The following is a 22,159-nucleotide window of genomic DNA, read 5'->3' on the forward strand; positions in this document are numbered from 1 at the left end:
TCTACTCACCACATAGGAATCACATCAACACCAGCGTGACCATTCCCCCCAGGGTCATCACCTCTCTAATCTGATGGTGGAATCTGGAATGAGTGAGAGTGGGCATCCATTCAAAACTCCCACCTCAGTGGCACCATCATAACAGATGCATCCTTTTTGTGGTGGGGTGCTGACCTGAACAACCACACTGTACAAGGTACCTGGACCCCATGGGAGGACAAACTTCACATCAATTTACTGGAGTTGAGGGCAGTTCTCCTGGCATGCAGGGCTTTTCTTTTATATATTCACGCCATATGCAAGGAATGTCAAACAATATCGCTGTACATATTCATTTACATAAACAGGGTGGAGCAAATCTCTTCCCCTTTGTCTGGAAGCAGTCAGGCTTTGGAACTGGAACTGCATCAGAAACTGCGTAATTATCCAAGCTGTATACCTTTCAGGTGCTCAAAACTCTTTAGCACACAACCTTAGCAAACACCTCTTTACAGACCACTAGTGGGAGATACACAGCTCTGTCCTGAGCAAGATATTTGCTCAGTGGGGAACACCTCAGTGGGATCTCCTTGTGTTCCAAACAACTTCCCATGTGTTGTTCCAGAGAAGCTATGGGTCACAGTTCCCGGGGTCATGCTCTCCTGTTGGCATGGACAGACCAACTCAGGTATGCCTTTCCTCCAATTCCTCTATTACCACAAGTCTTGAGAAAGAACCACCATGACAGGACCTTTCTCTTAGTACCCAACTGGCCCAGACAGTTTTGGTTTCCGGAGCTTCTGAGAACGTCGGTCCATCTTCTTATCATGATTCCCCCTTTCTCAGGTCTCCTTAGGAAGGGGGCAAAATCAGACATCCCTATTCAGATCCACTCCATCTCATGATCTGGTGTTGGGATAGGCATCCAAACTAGAATGCTGTTGTTTGGCACCCATCCACACTATTCTTACTCAAAATAGGAAAGACTCAAGTAGGACCTACTATCTAGCTAAATGGAGTTGTTTCTCTATCTGGGCTCAGCATAATCAGTCTTCTCCAGGCTTTGCATGTATCCCAATAGTTTTAGATTATATCATCATTAAAAAACTCAGTCTTTCAATTAACTCCCTGTGGGTCCATCTTGCAGTGATCAATGCCTTCCTTCCTCTCAATAGACAGACAATTCCATTTTCACTCACCCAACAGTGAGATTCATGAAAGGCTTAGTCAGAACTTTCTGCCAGTGGACTAACCTACACCTCAATGGGATCTCAATCTTGTCTTGTCAGTACTCACCAAACTACCATTTGAATCCTTAGCAACATATTCCATGTCCCACTTGTTCATGAAAGTTGCATTTTTAGTTACTATTACTTCCTCCAGAAGGGTAAGAGAGATGGCCGCCCTCATAGCAGATCCACCATATGTTATTTTCACAAGGAAAAAGTCTGCTTTTGACTCCACCCTCAATCCCTCCCCAAGGTTATTTCTGAATTAATTCTATATTAGCCAAACTATCCACTTCCGTTTTCTTCACAAAACCCCATGCTTCTGCCAGAAAAAAAAGAATTCATTCTCTCAATGTCAGATGTGCGTTGGTGTTCTATCTGTAAAGACCACATTTATCAGAATATCACCAAGGATATTTCTTGTCATAGCAGAAGGGTCGTGAGGACAAGCATTATCCTGACAAACAATCTTTAAATGGATTTCTGGGTGCATCATCACATGCTGCCAATTAGCACATATCCATTCACTTGACAGCATCAGGACACATTCCATAAGAGCACAAGCTGCCTCTACAGCAGCGGTTCTCAACCGGTGGTACGTGTACCACCAGTGGTACACGGAAGACGGCTCGGTGGTACGCGAGGCAAACCTCGCCGCCGATTCCGCTGCTGAATCCCTCCCTCACCGCCGCCGATAAACCCTGCCGCCGCCAAATCCCCCCCCCTCGCCGCCGCCGATAAACCCTGCTGCCACCGAATTCTTTCCCCCCTCACCGCTGCCGATAAACCCTGCCGCCACCGAATCCCCCCCTTGCTGCCACCGAAAAACTCGCCGCCGCCGAAAGTCCCATCCTCCCTGCCGCCGAAAACGGTCAAACGGCGGCAGGGCTTCGGCGGAGGGCATCGATCCCTGCACGCAACCCCGCCAATTTACCGAGTTCTACTCGGGCCAGTACAGTCAGGTGAAGCGGTACTTGACCTGACTGTACCTGATCTGAGTGGTACTCTGTAAAAAAAGGTTGAGAACCGCTGCTCTACAGCATCCCTGGAGGAAGTACCAATACTGGACATATGCAGAGTGACTACCTGGAGTTCCATTCACATATTCACAAAACACTATTCAAGCCTCTGCTGCAGATGCAGCAGTGGAAACCACAGTACTTCAAGCATCTTTGCTGCCAGCCTCAGACCCCTCTCCACTCTGAATACTGCTTGTCAGTCACCCACATGTGGAATACACGTAGGGATCAGTATGTGAAGAAGAAATGAAAGTTACTTACCTGTAAGTGGAAGTCCTCCACTATCTGCCCTCCTCTCCTCAGTTTGAATCCTATTGGATTTGCGGTAAGAAGAGGAACTGGAGAAGTGTTGGTTCATGCTGCTTCTTATGCCCTCTGTCTAGAGCACAAGAACTACTGAGCATGTGTGGGCCAATGGAATTTCTGGGCTTGGGCACATGGCTCACATGCGTGCCCACATGTGGAATACAGATAAGAGACCAATCTCAAAGAACTTCCAGTTACAGGTAAGTAACTTCCATTCTTCAGATGTGTTAGCAGGTCAAGTTAAAAACTACAGGAGAGACAAATGTTTACTTTAATCTGTTAAAGTGGAGTTACACCAGGGATTAATTTGGCCCAATGCATAGGTTCAGCATAGATTGTAAAACATGAAAAACAACTAAAATATCCAACTATTTGTAGAATTGGGTTGCTGCTGAGTGCTAAAGGTAATGCCTTAGCCTGCAGAAGTGATCCAAACATTGCTTTCCTCCATGCTGGAGAGAAGCCTTTTCAATTTATCCCATCAACAAAAAGTTTGTCTTATTCCTGCCCATTTGCCAGGCAGTGACTTGAATCAAAGTGAAATTGTAAAAGAAGGAATAAAAAGCAGAGGACATTAGACCAGCCATAAAATTAATATATCCAATGAAAAAACCTAAACACAGTTTCAGAGGCAGCCCTGGGGAAAAAATATAAATGTAGAACACAAGGTTTTCGTGAGCCCAGAAACAAGCTGAATAAGGACACAATCTGACTCACTTTGAGAGCTATTCTTGAAACTTTTAGGACCCAATCCATAGCCAGTGAAGTCAACGGAACGACTCCCATTGTCTTTCTCTGAGTTTTGGCTCAGGCACTTATAGACCTATAAATTGCTCCTTTAATATCAGAAATAGACGCTTTTCTTGATCCTAATCGAAGGTGGGAATTTTTCTTAACAGATATCATACTATGAAAGGAAACTGTTGAAAAGAGATGGCCAAAATAATTGCAATAAAAGGCTAAACTACTTGCTCATTTTCTAAGCTATGTATGTTGCGCTTCAATACCAACTTGAAAAAATGACCCTCTTTGTTAAAAGATTACACTTTTTGTAAACTTTATAGAACAGGACAACATGAAAAGATACGGTGATTAAATACAAAACATGACACTCTTGGAACCTTCTGGTTCCACTGGTAAGCACTTGGAAAACAGGAACTACCTAAATTAAGGTTAACTCCAAAGAATGGAGATGTGAACAGAAAAGGGTGTGAACAGTCAAAGGGAAACTTTAGTTAGCAGCTGCCAAACTATTTGCAAGTATTATAATCCCTATTTACCCAGCTTTAATGCTAATAATTGTCAAAATAAGCAACAGGCCTCACCAGTTACTGAACCCAAATCTCCTTTACTGCACTTGAGCAGTTTAAAGTAGGTTTAAAGCCTTCTGGCCAGATTGAAGGAGGGGAGCAACCAGCAAGGGTCAAGGCTGTAGGGCACTGAGCACTGTTTCTACTTTGCTGGTCTAATAGTTCATAGAGGGCCACTGCAGAGTCTGACTTAAAGAAGCCCTGGTGATTTGGAACTGTCTACTCATCAGGTCTGTGGTCTGTTTATTCGGGTTTCAGGCTGATACCTGGAATACCTACTGAATCTGGACTGTTCTGAATATGAATTAGGATTTCACTCCTGTGTGTGTAAATGCAATATATAAAAATATACATGCAGTCAGCTACTCTCATACTGCACACCCCCCCCCAATACTTACACACATGCATGCATTGTTTTAGATTAATTACTCATACGGAACTTGTTGTTTTGGAGCAGTATCTGGGAGGGGTAAACAGATCAGCACAGAATGACTCATGGGATGTGGATTGTTTTCACTGGGGAAGAACAAAAACACTAGAGCAAAAGAGTCCTATTTTAAATGGAGGTTTCCACACTGATTGCAGACTCTTGCCTAAAACCGGCAGACTTCCCACAGAACAGATCCAAGATACTACCCTTAGGTTACAGCTACACTAGTGCTCTAGTCTAACATAACCGCTGTAAGCCTATGGGAAAGAGGTCTCCCATCAGCTTAACTACTCCAGCCCTGTGAGCAGCAGTAGCTATGTCTGCAGGAGAAGCTCTGTCTTAAGTCAGTATAACTTACGTCGCTCAGGGGGATGGCTTTTTCACACCCTGGGAAACAAGTTATACCACACTAAGTGTTAGTGTAGACATAGCCCTAGAAACAATATCAGTTAAAGCTGGCAGTCAAGCCAAGTTGCATTACAAGCTCAGAAGAATGTAGCGAGGCTCTGAGTGGGAAAAGCCTCTCCTAGTTCTGACTTGCAAAGCACACAGCTTTCAGCTCTGATTTCAGCAGTAAGGCCCAGATTTTCAAAGGTATTTAGGTGCCCAGTTCCCATTGATTTTCAGTGGGAGTTAGGCATCTTAATAGCTTTGAGTTTCAAGTCTCAAATAGCTGTGAGCTCAAAGATCATTGTGGGCATTCACATTATGCAAATGAATCCTCACTCAGTTTTTATGCAGCCTTTATCGGGCAAAACTCTTAGAGCCAGATCCCCAGCTGGAGTAAATTGGCATCACTCTTGACTTCAGCTGAACCACCTTGACTGACACTAGCTGAGAATCTGACCTTTAGTGAGGAAGGACTGGATAAAGACTTCAGGATTTGGTTCATGGTGTAGTCCAATGAAAAGTGACGTTTCTAGGACCTGGTCTACACTTGGAAATTATATCTGTAAAACTTTGTCACTCAGAGGTCTGAAAAATCCATACTCCTGAGTGATGCAGTTAAACCAACCTAACCCCCAGTGTAGACTGCATTGGTCAACAGGAGAATTCTCCCATCGACCTAGCTACTGCCTCTTGGGGAGGTGGAGAACCTATGCTGATGGGAGAAGCCCTCCTGTTGCTATAGCTAGTATCTTCACCGAAGTGCTACAGCAGTGCAGCTGTGCCATTGCAGCATTTTAAGTGTAGACAGACCCTAGGTCCTGTAAATCTCCCTCCCAACCTGCAGGGTCCTAGAGCCCGGGCACCAGCCCAAGCCTGGAAGTCTACACAAGTAATGAAACAGGCCTGCAGCCTGAGCCCTATGAGCCCAAATCAGCTGGCATGGGCCAGCTATGGGTTTTTCTTTGGTGTAGACAGACTCTCTCTCCACATAGCTTCCAGAGCACTGCAGGGTTCCTCAAATTTGAGGGCCTGCTGGAATATGTTGATTTCCAAGAAAAAAGAATTTTGTTTAGCAAAAGTCTCAAAAGCAATCACATTTCTTTCTAAGAGTGTCAGGTAACAGAAAATGCTCCTCAGACCCCAACAAACCCAAGGGCTGTGGCTTGGTGAATTTTGTAAACAGTGCAGTCTAAATCTTTTGCATTCAGCTGTATTCCCCATGCCATTTCCAGCTCTGTCCTGGCTTCTTCTCCTTCCACCGATTGCTAAGCTGCTCTCCTCACTGGTAATGTCAGAGTCTGCTTTAGCACTTGATCTGGTTCCCCATTGTTTCTGCAGTTCAGTCTTTCAGGCAAACTTTTCCCATATATGCCGATTATCAAAGCTTTAGTTCCTGTGTTCCCACTTAAAAATATACTCTATAAAGTTTTGCTGTTTTTTTAATCAGACACAATGTGCCCTTTTAAAGCAAGCAATTTTAAAATAATGGAGTATAAGCGTCTCTTGACCTTTCCAAACATCCCATGACGTTTACCACATTGTATGGGGTTTTATTTTATTTTTGTTTTTAGCAACTAGTTCGTTTTTTATGGGAAAGTAGTTTTTATATTAAAACACCACACTGTATGAAGTGAACAGTAGCACTTTCCCAGGCTTAAGATAAGCTGTGGTGCCACAATTAGAGGGTCCTATCCTACACACACTAACTCACATGAGCTAAGTGTTGCATCCAACGCAGGGGAATTCTCTATTGACCTCAGCATGACATATAAAGAGGAACTTATTGCAGAACTAAAATTTAATTGTAATTTAGATACAAGTGGTCATGACTTGATCACATTTATAAAGTGCAAACAAAATGAAGTCCAGACCAGTGATATACATATATGTATTGTGGCAAGGTGGGCCTGTTTTGCCCCGTGGGTCTGCGCTCCTTATGGCTATGCCGGTGGTGTGGCTGGGTGGGAGCGGGGGCGCGCCGATCCCGCCCTCTACCCCGGGTCCCGACCCAGGGACCCTGCAAGGAGTAGCCTCAAATAGCTTAGTCCAAGGGGCTACTACCTTCCCTGGGTCGCTCTTCTGTAGCCCCCCCCTGGCTTGTGGCTCTCCTTCAGGCTCTTTGGGGCCGGCGTCCTCTGGTCTTGGTTGCACAGGCTCCTTCTTACCTCCCGTGGCTGGGTGCTCTCACCACACCCACACTAGCTCCTCCACCGGCTCCACACCTTGCAGCAGCTCAGCTCCGCTCCGCTCCTCTACTGACTCCACACCTTGTAGCAGCTCTACACAACTCCCTCTCAGCTGCCCCCATCTGCCTGACTAGGAGGCTTTTAACTGCTGGGGCAAGTTCCTTGATTGGCCCCAGCTGGCCTGATTGGCCTAATTGCCCTGGAGTGGCCGCAGCTGGATCACCCAGGGAACAAAGATTTGCTAAGCCTGGGGCTGATATATATGCCTTCCAGCACCCTCCTATAGCCGTCAGGGCTGGCCCCATCACAGTACTTAGTGCATTAAAAGGGCCAATTTAAAAAAGCTGAAAACAATTATGAGCCAGATCACCGGGGAGGAAGAATTTAATCAGAAAAATCAGAGTAATAACTGGGAATTGTTTAAGAACATTTTACTAGATGCCTAAAAAACCGCAGTCCCATCAACAAAGGCGGCGGCCATAGTGGTTAAAAAACAGCCTGGTTTAGAGGGGAAGTGAAAGCAGTTATAAAAAAGTTAAAAAATATATAATAAATGGAAAAAAGGGGAAGTTGATAGTAATGAATATAAATCAGAAGTTAGGAAATGTACAAAATCGATAAGGGAAGCAAAGGGACACAAGGAGAAATCTTCAGCCAGTAGAGTTAAGGAAAATAAGGAGTTTTTTGTTTTTTTGGTTTTTTTTAAAAGTATATTAGGAACAAAAAGAATCCTAACAATGGCATTGGTAATAGTAGAATCATCAGTACTAATGCAGAAATGGCAGAAGTGATCAATAAATTTTTCTGTTCTGTATTTGGGAAAAAGACAGATGATGTAGTTGTATCATATGACACACTCATTCCACTAGTATCTCAGGAAGATATTAAACAGCAGCTTCTAAAGTCAGACATTTTTAAATCAGCAGCTCTGGATAACTTGCCTTCAAAAGTTTTAAAAGAGCTGGCTGAGGAGCTTGTTGGACTATTAACGTTGACTTTCAATAAGTCATGGAATACCAGGGAAGTTCCAGAAGATGGGAAGAAAGCTAATATTGTGCCAATATTTGAAAAGGGTCAATGGATTGTCCCGAGTAATTATAGGCCTGTCAATCTGACATTGATCTCGGGCAAGATAATGGAGCATCTGATATAGGACTCAAAGAATTAAAGGAGGGTAGTATAATTAAATCTAATCAACATGGGTTTATGGAAAATAGATCCTGTCAAACTAATTTGATTTTTTTTTTTTTAATGACATGACAAGTTTGGTTGATAAAGGTAATAGTGTTGATGTAATATAGTTGGACTTCTGTAAGGCATTTGACTAGGTACCACATGACATTTTGATTAAACTAGAATGATAGCTTGATTAGCTGGGTGCAAACAAACAATATGTTGTAATATGACTAAGTGTAAATGTATATATCTAGAAACAAAAAATGTAGGCCATAGTTACACAGTGGGAGACTCTATCCTGGAAAGCAATGACTCTGAAAAAGATTTGCGGGCCCTGGTGGATAGTCAGCTGAATACGAGCTCCCAGTGCAACGCTGAGGCCAAAAAGGCTAATGTGATCCTTGGATGCAGAAACGGGAATCTCAGGTAGGAGTAGAGAGGCTATATTACCTCTGTATTTAGTACTGATATGACCGCTGCTGGTATACAGTGTCCATTTCTGGTGTACACAATTCAAGAAGAATGTTGATAAATTGGAGAAGGCTCAAAAAAGAGCCATGTCATTGATTAAAGTATAAGAAAAATTGCCTTATAGTGACAGACTCAAGGAGCTCAATCTGTTTAGTTTAACAAAGAAAATGGAAAGGAGTGACTTGATTACAGCCTAAGTACTTATATGGGGAACAAATATTTGGAATGGGCTCTTCAGAGAAAATATAACATGATCCAATGGCTGGAAGTTGAAGCTAGACAAATTCAGATTTGAAATAAGACTAACTAAAATAACTAGAAATACATTTTTAATTGTGAGCGTAATTAACCATTGGAATAACTTAACAAGGGTCCTGGTGGGTTCTTCACCATGGACAATTTTTAAATCAAGATGGGATGTTCTTCTTAAAGATATACTCTAGGAATTTTAGGGAAGGTGTATGGCCTGTGTTATACAGAAGGTCAGACTAAATGATCATAATGGCCCCTTCTGGCCTTGGATTCTATTCATCTATTAAAAGTGTTGGCAGCATCAGGCATATAATATGGCAGTGAACAGTGCTACTTTGTATGATATCAGATGCCAGAGGATAAGATAATAAATTCAACACCAAATCCCAGGAGATAGTAAAACAGGGTTGAAGTACAGATTAAGACCAAAAAATGTGACTGTAAAAATGGCACCTTCTTACTCAATGGACCCGCTCCCTTTGCCTGTTCAGAGTCCAGTCTGCTCTGATACACCATAGAAAGTGCCACCCCAGATCAGACGAGAGTCTCTCCAATCCAGTGTGCTGTCTCTGATAGTGGCCAGTACCATGTATTCCATGAGTTACAAGAAACACTACAGTGGACCATTTTTTGCTCTATAATGTATCTTACTCTGATCTGGAGTGGTTGGGAAACTGGCAGACCAGGTGCCAGCTTATGCCAAGGCCCTTAGGCCTCACTAAACACTAACAAATGCATAGCTAGAAACCAGTCTCTCCCCCTGTGTGTAGTATTGTTAATGTCAGATAAATGTGTATAGTGTTCAGATTTTACAAAATGCTTGTAAATTGCTGCAAGCATTAATTTCACTTACAACCGCTATATCCCATGCTATAAGGTAATATTTAAGTGCTTGGTCTATAGCTGTAAAATGTTTATTCTGAAGCTTTGTAACTCACCAAACAAGACAAAATAACTTCACTTAATACAAAATGGGGAATTCCTACAGAAGATGTTATTTCCTGCCCATCAGGAAGGACTACTGAATCCAAATGGGCCATTGTGAAACAGACTGTCGATTGCTCCTCCCACCCACCCATGAAGAGGTTACATGCAGAGGCATTCATCCCATAGGTTTGAATTCTGGGAGAAGGAAATAAAAATTCCTGTTAAGGAGAAATTATTATTCCTTTGCTGCCTGGACTCTGAGGAATAAGGATTTCTAAGCATGAACAAGGAGTCTCCAACAGTTTAACTTGGGTTAGCCCTAACAGACACAAAGTTTGCTTATTATAAAAGTTTCTATTATCTTTTAGAACCTAAGGCTGTAACTCATTTGTGTGTATATGTTGCCTGTTTTAACCTTGTAAATAACTCATTTATTTTTCCTCCTTAATAAATCCTTAGTTAGTTACTATAGCATTGGCTGCAAGCATTATCTTTGGTGTGAGATGTAGAGTGCAAATAGACATGGGGTACTGGTCCTTTGGGACTGAGAGTAACCCGAATATTTTGTGATCTTTGGTGTAAAGTGACCATCTATCACAGTCAGGCTGCCTTGGTGGCAAGGTAGATTGGAATGCCCAAAGGGACTCTCTGTAGTTTATGTTGAAGCTGTATAGTGCCTGAAGACTTTACCCTTGTTACTTGGTTGGTGAAATCTAAGTATACAACTCACAACCAGTTTGAGGTTTATTCCCTGCTTCTTAATAGTCTGCCCTGAGGTTGGTATTCTTGCTTATGAGCCACTCCAGTGTGACAGTGGTCACCTCTAAAAGAACAGGGTATTCAGGCTCCATGGCTTATTCGATCCTTGGCCCAAGCCCGCAAATTAAATGTCAGTCATAGAGGTGTTTTTTCTGATGGGAATACTTGTCCACTAAGAAATGATGAAAACTACAAATCAGTTTGACACTGATCTAACAACCTTAATCTCCAGAAGGCAATGCTGTGAATAACAATGTGTGGTGTTTGTTTCAATGGAATTGTTACAGTTCTGCCCCTGTGGGTGTAAAGTTTCATTTGGAGCTGTTATGGATTAAGAGGCAGAGTTCAAAGTACTGCCTATTGGGAGATAGGTTACTTCATAGATTTTAAGATGACATGGGACCATTGGGATCATGTAGACTTCTTGTGTAACACATGTACATAGAATTTCACCAGAGTGATTCCTGTGTCACAGATGAGTTTTGTGAGACAACGTACCACAGTGCATCCCCCAAAACAGTGTATCTTAGATTGAAAGGTCTGATTAAAAAAGCCCCCTATGGGGCATTATTCATTATGTTATTGAGACAGTAGCCTCTTATGGTTCCTCAGCTTTCTAGCCTGTCTGGTTAATGGACACAGAGATACTAGTCTTTGTGGGTCAGTTCTTGTGGAGTTAACATTCCCACGTGTAAAATTCATACGTTATTTTTGGTGAAAAATTGGCATTGGACATGTGAAGTAGCCACTCTGATGGACACCTGTGTTAATTATACAAGAGGCAGTAGATTGTCTTATAGATATATGGTCTGTAGAAAGTTACAGCTGGTTCAATAGACTCTTCCCTCTGGAAATTATTACAGCTAGAATGCTAGGCAGGAAGTCCAGTTTTCTTGCCATTTGGGACCCACTTATCTCACTCTTGCTCCTTTTTCCAAGCAACAAACTGACACAGTCCCTTTTCTGTTCATTACTGAATTGGTGGTGTTGTTGCTTGATTCCCTTATTGTTTCAATAATTGCTGAACCTTCTTGCATAAACACACTGTCTGAACGAGGATGTTGAACATGTTTCTATTTTAACAACACTAATTACAAGCTGATATTCCCAGAACGTTTTGTTTGTTTGATCTCTTATTACATGTGTAAACTGATTCCTTTTCCTTCCCCCCCTCACCCTCTCACCCCTCCATTTTTGTTAATACATTTAGTCCTGGGCCTCACCTATCAAATTTTCATTTCATGTCCATGGGTGGGTTATAAACCCTTGGAAATAGAGACATGCTGTAACTAGTGGATTCCAGTGTAATTCAGTCTTTAAAAATTATCATGAGAATTTACCAGCCCCAAACCAAAATCTACTTGTTTGTCCTTAGCATGAACATGAGAATGAAAAAACAAATGATACTGTACTCACTTTTCTCAGATGATTTTCCCTTGTTGAGAAGATTTTTTTTCAAGGCTGCTATAATTAATATGAAACAAGGTCAGTATCACCTTAAAGAAAGTAACTGCCTAGGAACAGTCTTTCTGATAATGGAGTTTATAGTTATATAGGGACTTAGAGTTTCAGAAGCAGTCTCCCATTGTTTATCCAAAATTCATGCTATTTAGATGCCTAGCTATCTGATTTGACATGCCAGTTAAGTAATTTGATGTCTAAATGACTTCAATCAGCAAATTAACTATTTACAGGTGAAGCTTTGAGACTGCAAACTGCATCCAAAATTGAGAAGGTCATAAACATAGTTGTAGGTTATGATAATGTCTCAAAGTTCAGAGAATATTTCTTTGTACTGAACACCAATAAACATTACCAGACAAAAGCAAATTAACTACAAGAAAAGCTTTGGCAAAGGTTTCCATTTTCCTTTGTCATCATTCAGTTTGAAAAAGAGGCCCCTCTGAATGGCAGACCTCCCTTGCTTTGCTCTACAGGGATTTTAAAAATCTTTCATTTCAAGTTCCTTCCCCATGCTTTCCCCTCCCAGGAATTGGTGTTCCTTCATGAAGTCCCAACTGGTCACGTACACAGTTGCCTGCAAGAAAGAGAAGTATGTGATTAAATCACAGCAGCCTTGTTCAAATGGAGCTCCCGCAGACTGCCAGAAAATCATGTAAGTCTCCTCGGTGGTGGTGGTATTTGTATTACAGTAGTGCCCAGGAATCAGACCCTGTTATGCTAGGCACTGTACAAACAGAACAAAAAGATGGTCCCTGTCCAAACGAGCTTACAATCTAAGTATTAGCCAAGAGGCAACAAATTGGTATAGACAGATGGAAGAGTTTAAGTAAACAATGAGCGGTATGGGCCGGCATGGTAGGTAGTGGTCTCTGCACACCAGCAGTCTAGTCATTGCCAAGTTATTTATAGGTATCACAGAAATGAGAGTTTTGAGGAGGGATTTGAAGGAGGACCATGAGGCTGTTTTGCTGATGTTTACAGGGAATGCCTCACAACCATTAGAGGCTGCACAGGAGAAAGCATGAAGGTGTTTGAATTTTTTTTAAAAATGTCATCATAGGCCAATTGGAGGTCAGCATAAACAGTTAATAGGTAAGGTGGGGTTTGATTGTGAAGGGCCTTGAAAGTGAATAAAAGTGGTTTATGTTGATGTGGTAGAAAAGGGGGAAGCCGGTGAAGGGATCAAAGAGAAGGGTGACATGGTCAAGGTGATGGGCTAGGAAAATGTGTAACAGTAAAATAAAACAAGCAGCCCTAACATCCTGCCTCTTTACATACCTCATAAAATTAGAGAACCCAAGGAATGTGTGTTTAATTTTTCCATTATCTGCTTCTTTGATGGCTTCAGTAAAACCAATGAAGGCAGCTGAACCTTTTCAAAAGTTCCTAAGCAACTCAGTGTATGTATTCACTGCAAAAGAAAGTGTGTTCTTAACTTGGGTTAGCTAATGTGTGTTAAAATAACAATGAAGGCGTGGCAACTAAGCATTTAACTCAGGTTAGCAGCTTGAGTTCAACCCCAGGCTTCTCTAAAGGCTTTAGCTCAAGCTGTGTTCACTGAAATTGAAAGCCAAACTGTCTTGTGTTCACGGCTATTTCAACCTGTGTTAGCTAACAAAGGTTAAGAAAACACTTTTTTTTTCTGTGAAGACATACCCTTAGAAACACAAGTCCCATTCAAAGCTAGTGGAGACTTGTACTATGTCACTTATATGCTTTTTAAAATCCCAAAACTTAGCTTAGGCATCTTTAACGGAGGGAGTCCTTACATGTGATGTCTTTATTAAGGGAGTCACTAACTGAACTGAGGCATTCCTTACTGATCTGTGCTTAAACACACTAAAAGAGAGGCTGAGTCAGAAATCATTAAGACCCTGATCCTTAATGGTAAACCCTTACACATGCTTATTTCTATGCAATGTGTCTGACTCTAATGGGACTACTTATAATGCATAAAATTAAGCACACTGTAACTGCAGGCTTAGGGCCTAAGATTGCATTGGGTACTATTCCCTTAGAAGATAATGGCTGTGCAAGAAACAGTGGCAAGAGCTTAAGGTACCAGTACTGGTACATTTGATAGTGGTTGGAAAACACTTGCTGAAAGGGAGACTTTCTAGTGAAAAATAATATATTTAATAGCCACCCACACATTCTTACCCAGGTTATTAATTTATTATTAAATCTAGTTTTTTGAAAAATCTTATTTATAAACAATTTATAATGCATTAATTATTATTAAATTAATGAATTTTTCCACTGCCCTGAACACTACAAGTAGACTGTCTAGTTTCATGTTTGTGTCTAACCATTTTAAAATTTTCTCTGGTACCAGCACTATGTTGCAAGCTGCAATAGAATGTCTGTTTAAAAATAAACAGTTTCAATTAGAATTTTTTTTAAAGTCACAAAAAATATTCGTCAGCATTTGGATTTTGAGAGAAATTTGACCTGAACATATAATCTTTCTGTGGTGTTTCTGATAGTTACACCAAAAACAAAACTGTAATAATGTGTTCCTTTAAGGCCACCATATAATAGCAGGAGACCCCAACACTTTTGTAATTCAATCCAACTCCAGCACTTGTGGAAGCATTTATTTACAGTGTGGAATAAATTCTGGAGCACTGCTAATTAAAAAATGGTAACCTATACCTCTGAATGTAAGTGGATTTACATCTGCAAAACACTGCAGAAACTAGCATTCGGTTGCTAACATTGGATTCCTTTATTGACATTTTCATAACGATACTGCTTTTCTGAAAGAGGCCTGTAGCAAGGGAGCCACTCAAAAATTAGTATGAAAACAAATCACAGTTTATTTAGATGGAAAAGAGTGCTCTCACTACATAGGAAGTCAGAATGCTCCGTTGAGCAGCCTAGATGCATGGATTATTATGATTTCTTAGTCACAAACTGCTTTCTGTACTAGCCATCTAGGACAGTATTAGGACTAGATTACATTGATTTATACCAACTGAGGATCAGGTCCTTAATCTCCAACTGTTTTTCATTTTCCAGGTACAGGGCAACTTTGAAGCCAGTGTATCGCGTGAAACAGAAGGTTTTAAAATCTTTGTACTGGAAATGCTGCTCTGGTTTTATTGGCGAGAACTGTGAACACCGTGGTAAGGAAAGTTAGAGAGTGAATGTGAGAATTAAGATTAGACATCAGTTATGGCGGTTTTGATGGGGGACAGGGAGAACTACAAGGTAGGTGGAACATATAGTCCCTTCACACCACAGAATAGGGGAAACTGACAGCTGCCTGGCTGACACAGTAATGCATGTATTAGGTAATATTACCTCATCCACCTTGTCCCACTAATATCCTGGGACCAACACGGCTACACCACTGCATACAAAAATGCATGTTGATCATGATCATAAGAGGAGCAAGAAGCCCAAACTGCAACATTGTTATTAGACAACTTCACTTTTTAATTAAGAGGACACAGTGAGAACAAGTCAAGGAAGGTTTTTCACTGAATTCTAATCTCACTCACCTGCCCATATAAATGCTGTAATTAAAAAGCGAGTTTCTCGGTCTACTTTTGCGGGTTTGGCTCTCTTTTTGGAGGGCAGATTTAGCCCTTTTTAAAGCAATGCGTATTTTGGAACGTATACTACTACCGGCCATTCTTTCATTTATACTATTAAAAGAATATTATCAAATGTAGTGCATTTTATTTGGTAAATGAGTAGAGACTAAACACAGCTACTCTAATTCCCCATTTGCACAATAGCATTATGGCTGATAGGCACAATGTGCAGGAATTTTTAGTTAACTGTAGAGCCAGAAAAAGAACTTTGCAGAGATTTTGGTGGGAGCCACAAAAATACTAGTAATTTGTAGGCATTTTTAAATTTTAAACATACAAAGAGAACACACAAACATTCCCATCCAAATTTTTAAAATGTGTAATGTAGGTCCAATTTTCAACCTAAGCTTTTAAATTAAATGTTAAACACCAGTGTACAGTCCTTCCTAGCTCATTTCTTAAAGGACAATAAATCAGCATGAATAGAAGACCTACTGAGGCTTTAGTATTGGTTAAGCAGTGATGTAAGTGTGTGGTATTGTAAAATAGGTAACTGTTCTAATCCAGGAAAAGATTCACTGCCTGGAAGAACTCATAATCCAAAGATCTGACCTTGGAGTCCTTACTCATATGGGTGTGGTAGGACTGGGCTTAAATGTACAAGCAATTAAAATGCGATCCAGACTGTCATGTGATACTGCAATGATGAGTGCAGTAACTGGGCAAGTGGGTAAACCAAGTGGTTTAATATCTGGAATGCTTCATGATACAGGTGGAATTTAATGAAAATAGACAAGAAGTGGCAGGTACTTTACTGACATAAATTAACACAACTTCATTGCCTTCAGTGATGCTGTCACAATTTACACCAGTTGAGGATCATTATCTATCTATATAAAATGATAAGAGATCACTTCCATTCTGATCACTTCCAGTTGACTTGTGTGAAACAATTCACAGAAGAGGGGAAAGCAAGGCAGTGTCATTAATATGCAATTTATCAAATCTCTATTGCAGATCCCAATTTTGTTCCGGTGCCAGATAATCATACAGAAGGACTGGAAGATGGGGAAGAGTTCTCAAACCAAAGTATGTTCTTGAACTTAACTCACTGCTTCACTTCTCTTTAACCTCATAAAACACAGATATGAATACGAGAGGAAGGATTTTTCAGCTCCAGTATATATCCTCTACAACATAGACAATAACTGTCTATAAAAATTTGCTTGCTTTGGGAAGGCCTTTTTGGTGAGAAGTTTTTAAAGTGTGTACATCCTGTTTGTGTTAATGGGAGATCCCTGTATAACATTTCCACAACTTATGATGGAAGAAGAGACCCTTTATTTAGTGTAAGATGCTCCTCAACCCTTCTGTGTAAGGGAATCACTATTTGTGAGCCTGTAAGTTTGACGCAGGATCTTGCCAAGCTTGAGACAAAGTGGCCAAGATTTTTAAAATTGGGTATTTAGACTCCTTTGCTCATAGACAGGCACCTAAATAAGTGACCTGATTTTTTAAAAAAAGTACTGAGCACTGAGGTACTGTCATGGACTTCAAAGCTGTACAAAATACATATGGTCGTGATGCACTTCCTGTGTTTGTGGTCTCTGGTTGTCCTGGACTGACTTGTAATACAGTAGCAGCCAGGGAAATTAAAGTAACCACTCTACAACTTTATATCAAACAGGCTCTTAACAAGAGTTTAGTGAAAATACCAACTAATATAAAGAGTTAACTGTTTCACTGTTTTGGAGGTTTCAACAAGGAAATTACTCATTCTCCAAGGTGAATTGTACCATTGTCAAGAAGAGGAAACCTATCACTCAGAATGCTTCTTTGAGTACTTGTTCATGTCCATTCCCAATTAGGCATGTGTGCCACATGCACTGGTGTTGGACATTTTTCCCTTAGTGGTACCTGTAGGGTTGGCTCTAGCGCCCGCTGCAATGGTGTGCGTATGTGCCCATATATAGCATGCTGCCAGCCCCCCCTTCCTCTCAGTTTCTTCTTACCACCTGTGACAGTGCTGGAACATTGCCTTGCTTCTGCAAGTTCTTCTTCAACTTAGTGGTTTTTCATTGTTCTAAGTGTATATAGTTAGTTTATTGGTTGCTAAGTATTAGTTCATAGAGGTAGCTTTAGGTTAGCAATCAACCCTGGGATGGGGCATGCCCTGGTCCCTGGGTTTTAAACTCTGCTTTGTGTAAGAAGCTATGCCCGTTAACAACCTACACCAGAGCTGCTTAAAGTGCTTAGGAAAGGCTCACATGCAGGAGATGTGCAAAATCTGTAAAAGTTTCTGGCCTCCTACCAAGAAGGATCAAGACATTAGCTTAAGAGCCCTCTTGATGGAGTTGGGACCCACGCTGGTGTCAGAGCCGGGTCGATTGGACTAGGCACCGAATACATCGGCTTCGGCACAGAACGCTTCCTCCGTGCCGTCGGCTTCCTGACATTGATCACCATCTCCGATGCCAAAGAAAAGACACAGAACAAAGTTGCTCACCAACTCCTAAGAGAGACAAGAAGGGCTCAAGAGAGCAGACAAGACTGTATCAGGCCACCCATCTCCACAAGCCCTAGGGAGATAATCGAACACCCAGGTTTCGAGCCCCATCCCAGATCTGCCACGCGACTCCTGGCAGTGGCACTGTGGCAGACCCTAGCCTTCCTGCCTCCCATTTCTAAGTGGACGGAAAGAAAATACTATGTGCCCACCAAAAGGTTTGAATACCTTTACACCCAACCCCTCCCCAGGATCATTGATAGTTACAGTGGCCAACAAAAAAAGAAAGGGAAGGCCAAATGAGTTTCACCCCAAAGAATAAAGAGGCCAAGAAGCACCTGTTTGGGCAAAAGGTTTATTCAAAGGCAAGCCTGCGACTACACATATCCAACCAATAAGCCATGTTGAGAAGATACCACTTTAACATCCGGCAGTCATTAGACAAGTTCTCTGACTCCCTGCTACAGACCTCCAAATAAGAGTTCAAAGCAATTCTGGAGGAGGAGACGGCATGTCAGAGCTCATAGCCTGAGTGTTAGCCCACCCTCTCACCACAGCAAGGGTATGCCTCAGGATACTGGTTTACATGATGACCTGCACTTACATAATCCAGCACACCAGGCTACACCTCAGGTCTGCAAATGTGGCTGGCGACATTCCCCATCCCGACACCACCTGGACATAATCCTCATGGTTCCCCCACCAATACTTAACTCTGTATCGTGATGGATAAAAATGCATCATGTCCTTTTTGCAGCCCCGCAACCGATGTTATTGTTGGTTTCAGATGCCTTGGAGCTAGGATGGGGAGCCCACCTCAGTACCTTCAGGATGCAAGGAAACCTTCCACCTTCATACCTGCCCAAGTGGAAGAGCTTCACCTACTGGGCAGCGCACTGCAATATCTCCTTGACTAAATCACCTCTCCAGGCTCTCTTGGACTACTTGCTCCATCTAAACCAGGAATGTTTGGCCTTCTCGTCAATTAAAATACATCTGGTGGCCATATCGGCCTTTCATCCCCTTGTACAAGGAACGATGGTCTTCTTGCACGAGATTACAGCCAGATTCCTCAGAAGCCTGGAAAGGCTCTTTCCGGTGGTGTGGGACCCAATCCCTCAATGGGATACCTTGTCCTCTCCCGGTTCATTGGGCCACCCTTTCAGCCCTTAGCTTCCTGCTGTCTTACGCACCTATCCTGGAAGGTCACATTCCTAGTGGCAATCCTGTCAGCGAGGCATGGGATCAGGGACCTGACCTATGAGCCCCCTTACAGAATCTTCTACAAGGACATTCTACAACCCACCCCCCCTTCCCTTCAGTCGGAGTTCCAATAAGAAGGAACTGAGAGGGAGGCCAGCAGTGCCCTATATACGGGGCACATAAACATGCTGCTGTAGAGGGTGCTAGACTACTAGAGGAAAAGTTTCCGGCACCAGTGCATGTGTCGCACATACACCTAATTGGGAATGGACATGAGCAGCACATCTTGAAGAACAACAGTTATGAAGGTAAATAACCATTCTTTCTTATCAGAAAAGCAGCCCACTGAAAATGGTATTTTAGAGTCATTAATAAAATAGGCCTGCCCAAGGCTCAGATGGCACTACTGAGCTTAAGTGCTGTAGATCCATACCTCAGCATTCTGTAAGTGCCATTAATTATTTCCTAACAGCTGGCTTTAGGGTCATATTACAGCCTTGGAAGAGACTGTCCCCTTTCAGACACAGAGCTCAGATTGCATAAAGAGCTGCTGCAAGGGGAGTTCAGAGTGTAAAAGATTTTGAATGAAGCTGCAGGCAAAGAGAGCTGGGTAGGAAATATTTTTTCCCATCCCATGAACATTTTCAAGGTTTTTAAAAAGTTCCTGTTCTGCATTGGGATGAAACCAAAGACCTTAAGATATTTTTGAAAAAAAGACCTCAGCACCACCCCAGAATAGCCAGTAGCCTAATGGTTAGGATACTCAACTACAATGTGGGAAACTCAGGTTCAAATCCATGGCCTAGTGGCTATTCTACTCTCTTATCGTCACCCACCTCCAGTTTTGACCAGAAATTCTGTCCTGGACCTAAGACACACTCATGATGAAAAACTATTTTGTCAAAAAATCCCCAACAAGCTCTACAAGCAAATGGTGTGTGATCGTAGCTAGACCAACTTTATTCTCCTTTTAGGGTATATAGCTGGCACTGCAGCTAGATGGTGTAATTCCCAGCACGGATAGACTTACATGTATTAGCCCTGCTTCAACAGCATGGCTATGACAGCGTGGATGACTTGGTTGAGCTACCGCCTGTGAAGCCACGGCCAAACTGTTATTTTAGTGTGCTGAGTGAAACAACACATGTATGTCTGCCCGAACTGGGAATCACATCTTCCACTTGCAGTAGAGATGTAGCCTTAGCCAACTGACTTGAAAGCTCTCGTTGGTGTGGAGGAAGGCTGTCTCCAAAATACTTCCATTGAAATTACTGGGACTACACTAGTTTATGGGAGCTTATATGTCCCCAAAGCTGGAAGCCGTTTGTTAATATACAAATACTGATCTTATAGTCATTGAAAGACGCAAGGATGAATTAAGTCTTTACTGAGTGAGGAAGGAATACAAGATTTGGTTCAGAGCCTGCACTATTTTGTGGTGCATCTTTCATACTGTCAGTGATGTGCACAGGGGGGGACAAGCAGGGGCATGGGTCCCCCAATCGGCAGGGCCACAGAACTCCTCCAGGGCCAGGAGAGTGAGCTTCTCCTGCTCCAAGCCGGCACAGGAAATGACAGCTCCTCCGGACCCAGGACTGTGGGGGACAGCCAGCTCCACTGGCCGCAGGGGGACGGAGGGGAAGAGCCAGCTCCTCCAGCCATAGGGGCACAGAAAGTGCACCTCCAAAAGAGGCCAGATTTTTATTCCTGTGCACGCCCCTGCACACAGTTGATTGCTGAATATTGTGTGGCTGATCACTTTCTTTCATTTTGCAATTAGTGTCAACCTCACTGCAGGCAGAAGAAATTATGAAAACTATTCAGAATCGTAAGGCACTCCTGGAAGATCTTCAGAATGATATTCATCAGTCAGCCGGAGATTTACAGAGACTACTTGAAAACAACATTACCACCATGACATCAAAAATGAACCAAAGTAAATCTGGTGAGTGGATTGGCATAAAAACATCAGTACTCAAGATGGCACTGTAGATTCATATATACCAGAAAGAAAATCTAGAAATTAGAACCTGGTATTCTGTAGGGTTTTACTTCAATTCTTAGGGTATATTTACACTGCAGAAGTATGATTGCAGCAGGTGGAGACATACTTTAGTTAGCTTTGATTGAACTATCTTGAACAATAGCAGTGAAGCTTTGACAGCACAGACTAGATGCACAGACTCAAGGTCCCAGGCAAGCTTGTCTGTGCTACCAGTTTCATTGTTATTGGTACTTGTGCTAGCTAGATCAAAGCTCACTAACGTATATCTACATATGCTGCAATCACACCTGATTAAAATGCTGACACACTTAAAATGGGCCAAATCCAAACATGGCGTAAACGAATGCAACTCCAATGGACATCGCTGAGCCAAATTGAAGTGTGATATAAATTGGGGTGTAAGATGAGTGTAAATCATAGTGAAGTTTAATTTGAATTTATTTGGCATTCATCTAGTGCACAACTTAATTCAATTAACATGCCATAAGGGCAGAAGAATGGGGTATCAGGAAAAGCAATTCATCATATAGGAGAAAACATGCTCCTTACATTTACTTGTTAATTTCTTTTCCCACTGCACCCTTCACCTTCTTCCCTTTACTTTGTAAATTTTTGCACACTCGTGCACACACTGAATTCCAAATTGGTGGAAGTTACATAATTCACACGCTCCCAGTCTTCTCTAAACCAGCCTATACTTCACACATACCTTTCGCTGCCACATCTGGCCTACTAGTGAGCCATGGAGTTTTAGAACCTGCTTCTTTACTCAGAAAGATCAGTGTTTGAGTTGATTACCATCAAGTACAGAAAGGATATCACATACCATTATGGTTACTTTGCAGATGCTGTCCAGGTCCAGTGGGTCTTCCAAGTCTGAGTATTCATTGTGTTTGTTATTGAAGTTATTTTACATTTATGCTGTCCTGAAATTTTCAGATTTCAGTGTGTTGTATAATTTTGTATTTGATACATATAGTTGCATGGTAGGTGTTAATGCCTTCC

At 41.9% G+C, this 22,159-nt stretch overlaps 1 protein-coding gene across 2 annotated transcripts in view; it reads left to right on the forward strand.

Annotated features, from left to right (window-relative positions):
- MMRN2 (multimerin 2) overlaps positions 1–22,159 on the forward strand; it is a 42,892-nt gene that overhangs the window by 12,722 nt on the left and 8,011 nt on the right. For both annotated transcript variants that reach the window (XM_067552497.1, XM_067552498.1), the window contains exons 2-5: positions 12,425–12,550; positions 14,920–15,026; positions 16,458–16,529; positions 20,930–21,094. In XM_067552497.1, coding sequence (XP_067408598.1) covers positions 12,425–12,550; positions 14,920–15,026; positions 16,458–16,529; positions 20,930–21,094 — 470 coding nt within the window. The remainder of the gene's footprint in view (positions 1–12,424; positions 12,551–14,919; positions 15,027–16,457; positions 16,530–20,929; positions 21,095–22,159) is intronic.

The sequence above is a fragment of the Emydura macquarii genome, unplaced genomic scaffold, assembly GCF_026122565.2.
Source record: "Emydura macquarii macquarii isolate MOO-44397 ecotype Brisbane River unplaced genomic scaffold, CSIRO-AGI_Emac_v2 contig_1390, whole genome shotgun sequence".
NCBI classification, from domain to species: Eukaryota; Metazoa; Chordata; order Testudines; family Chelidae; genus Emydura; species Emydura macquarii.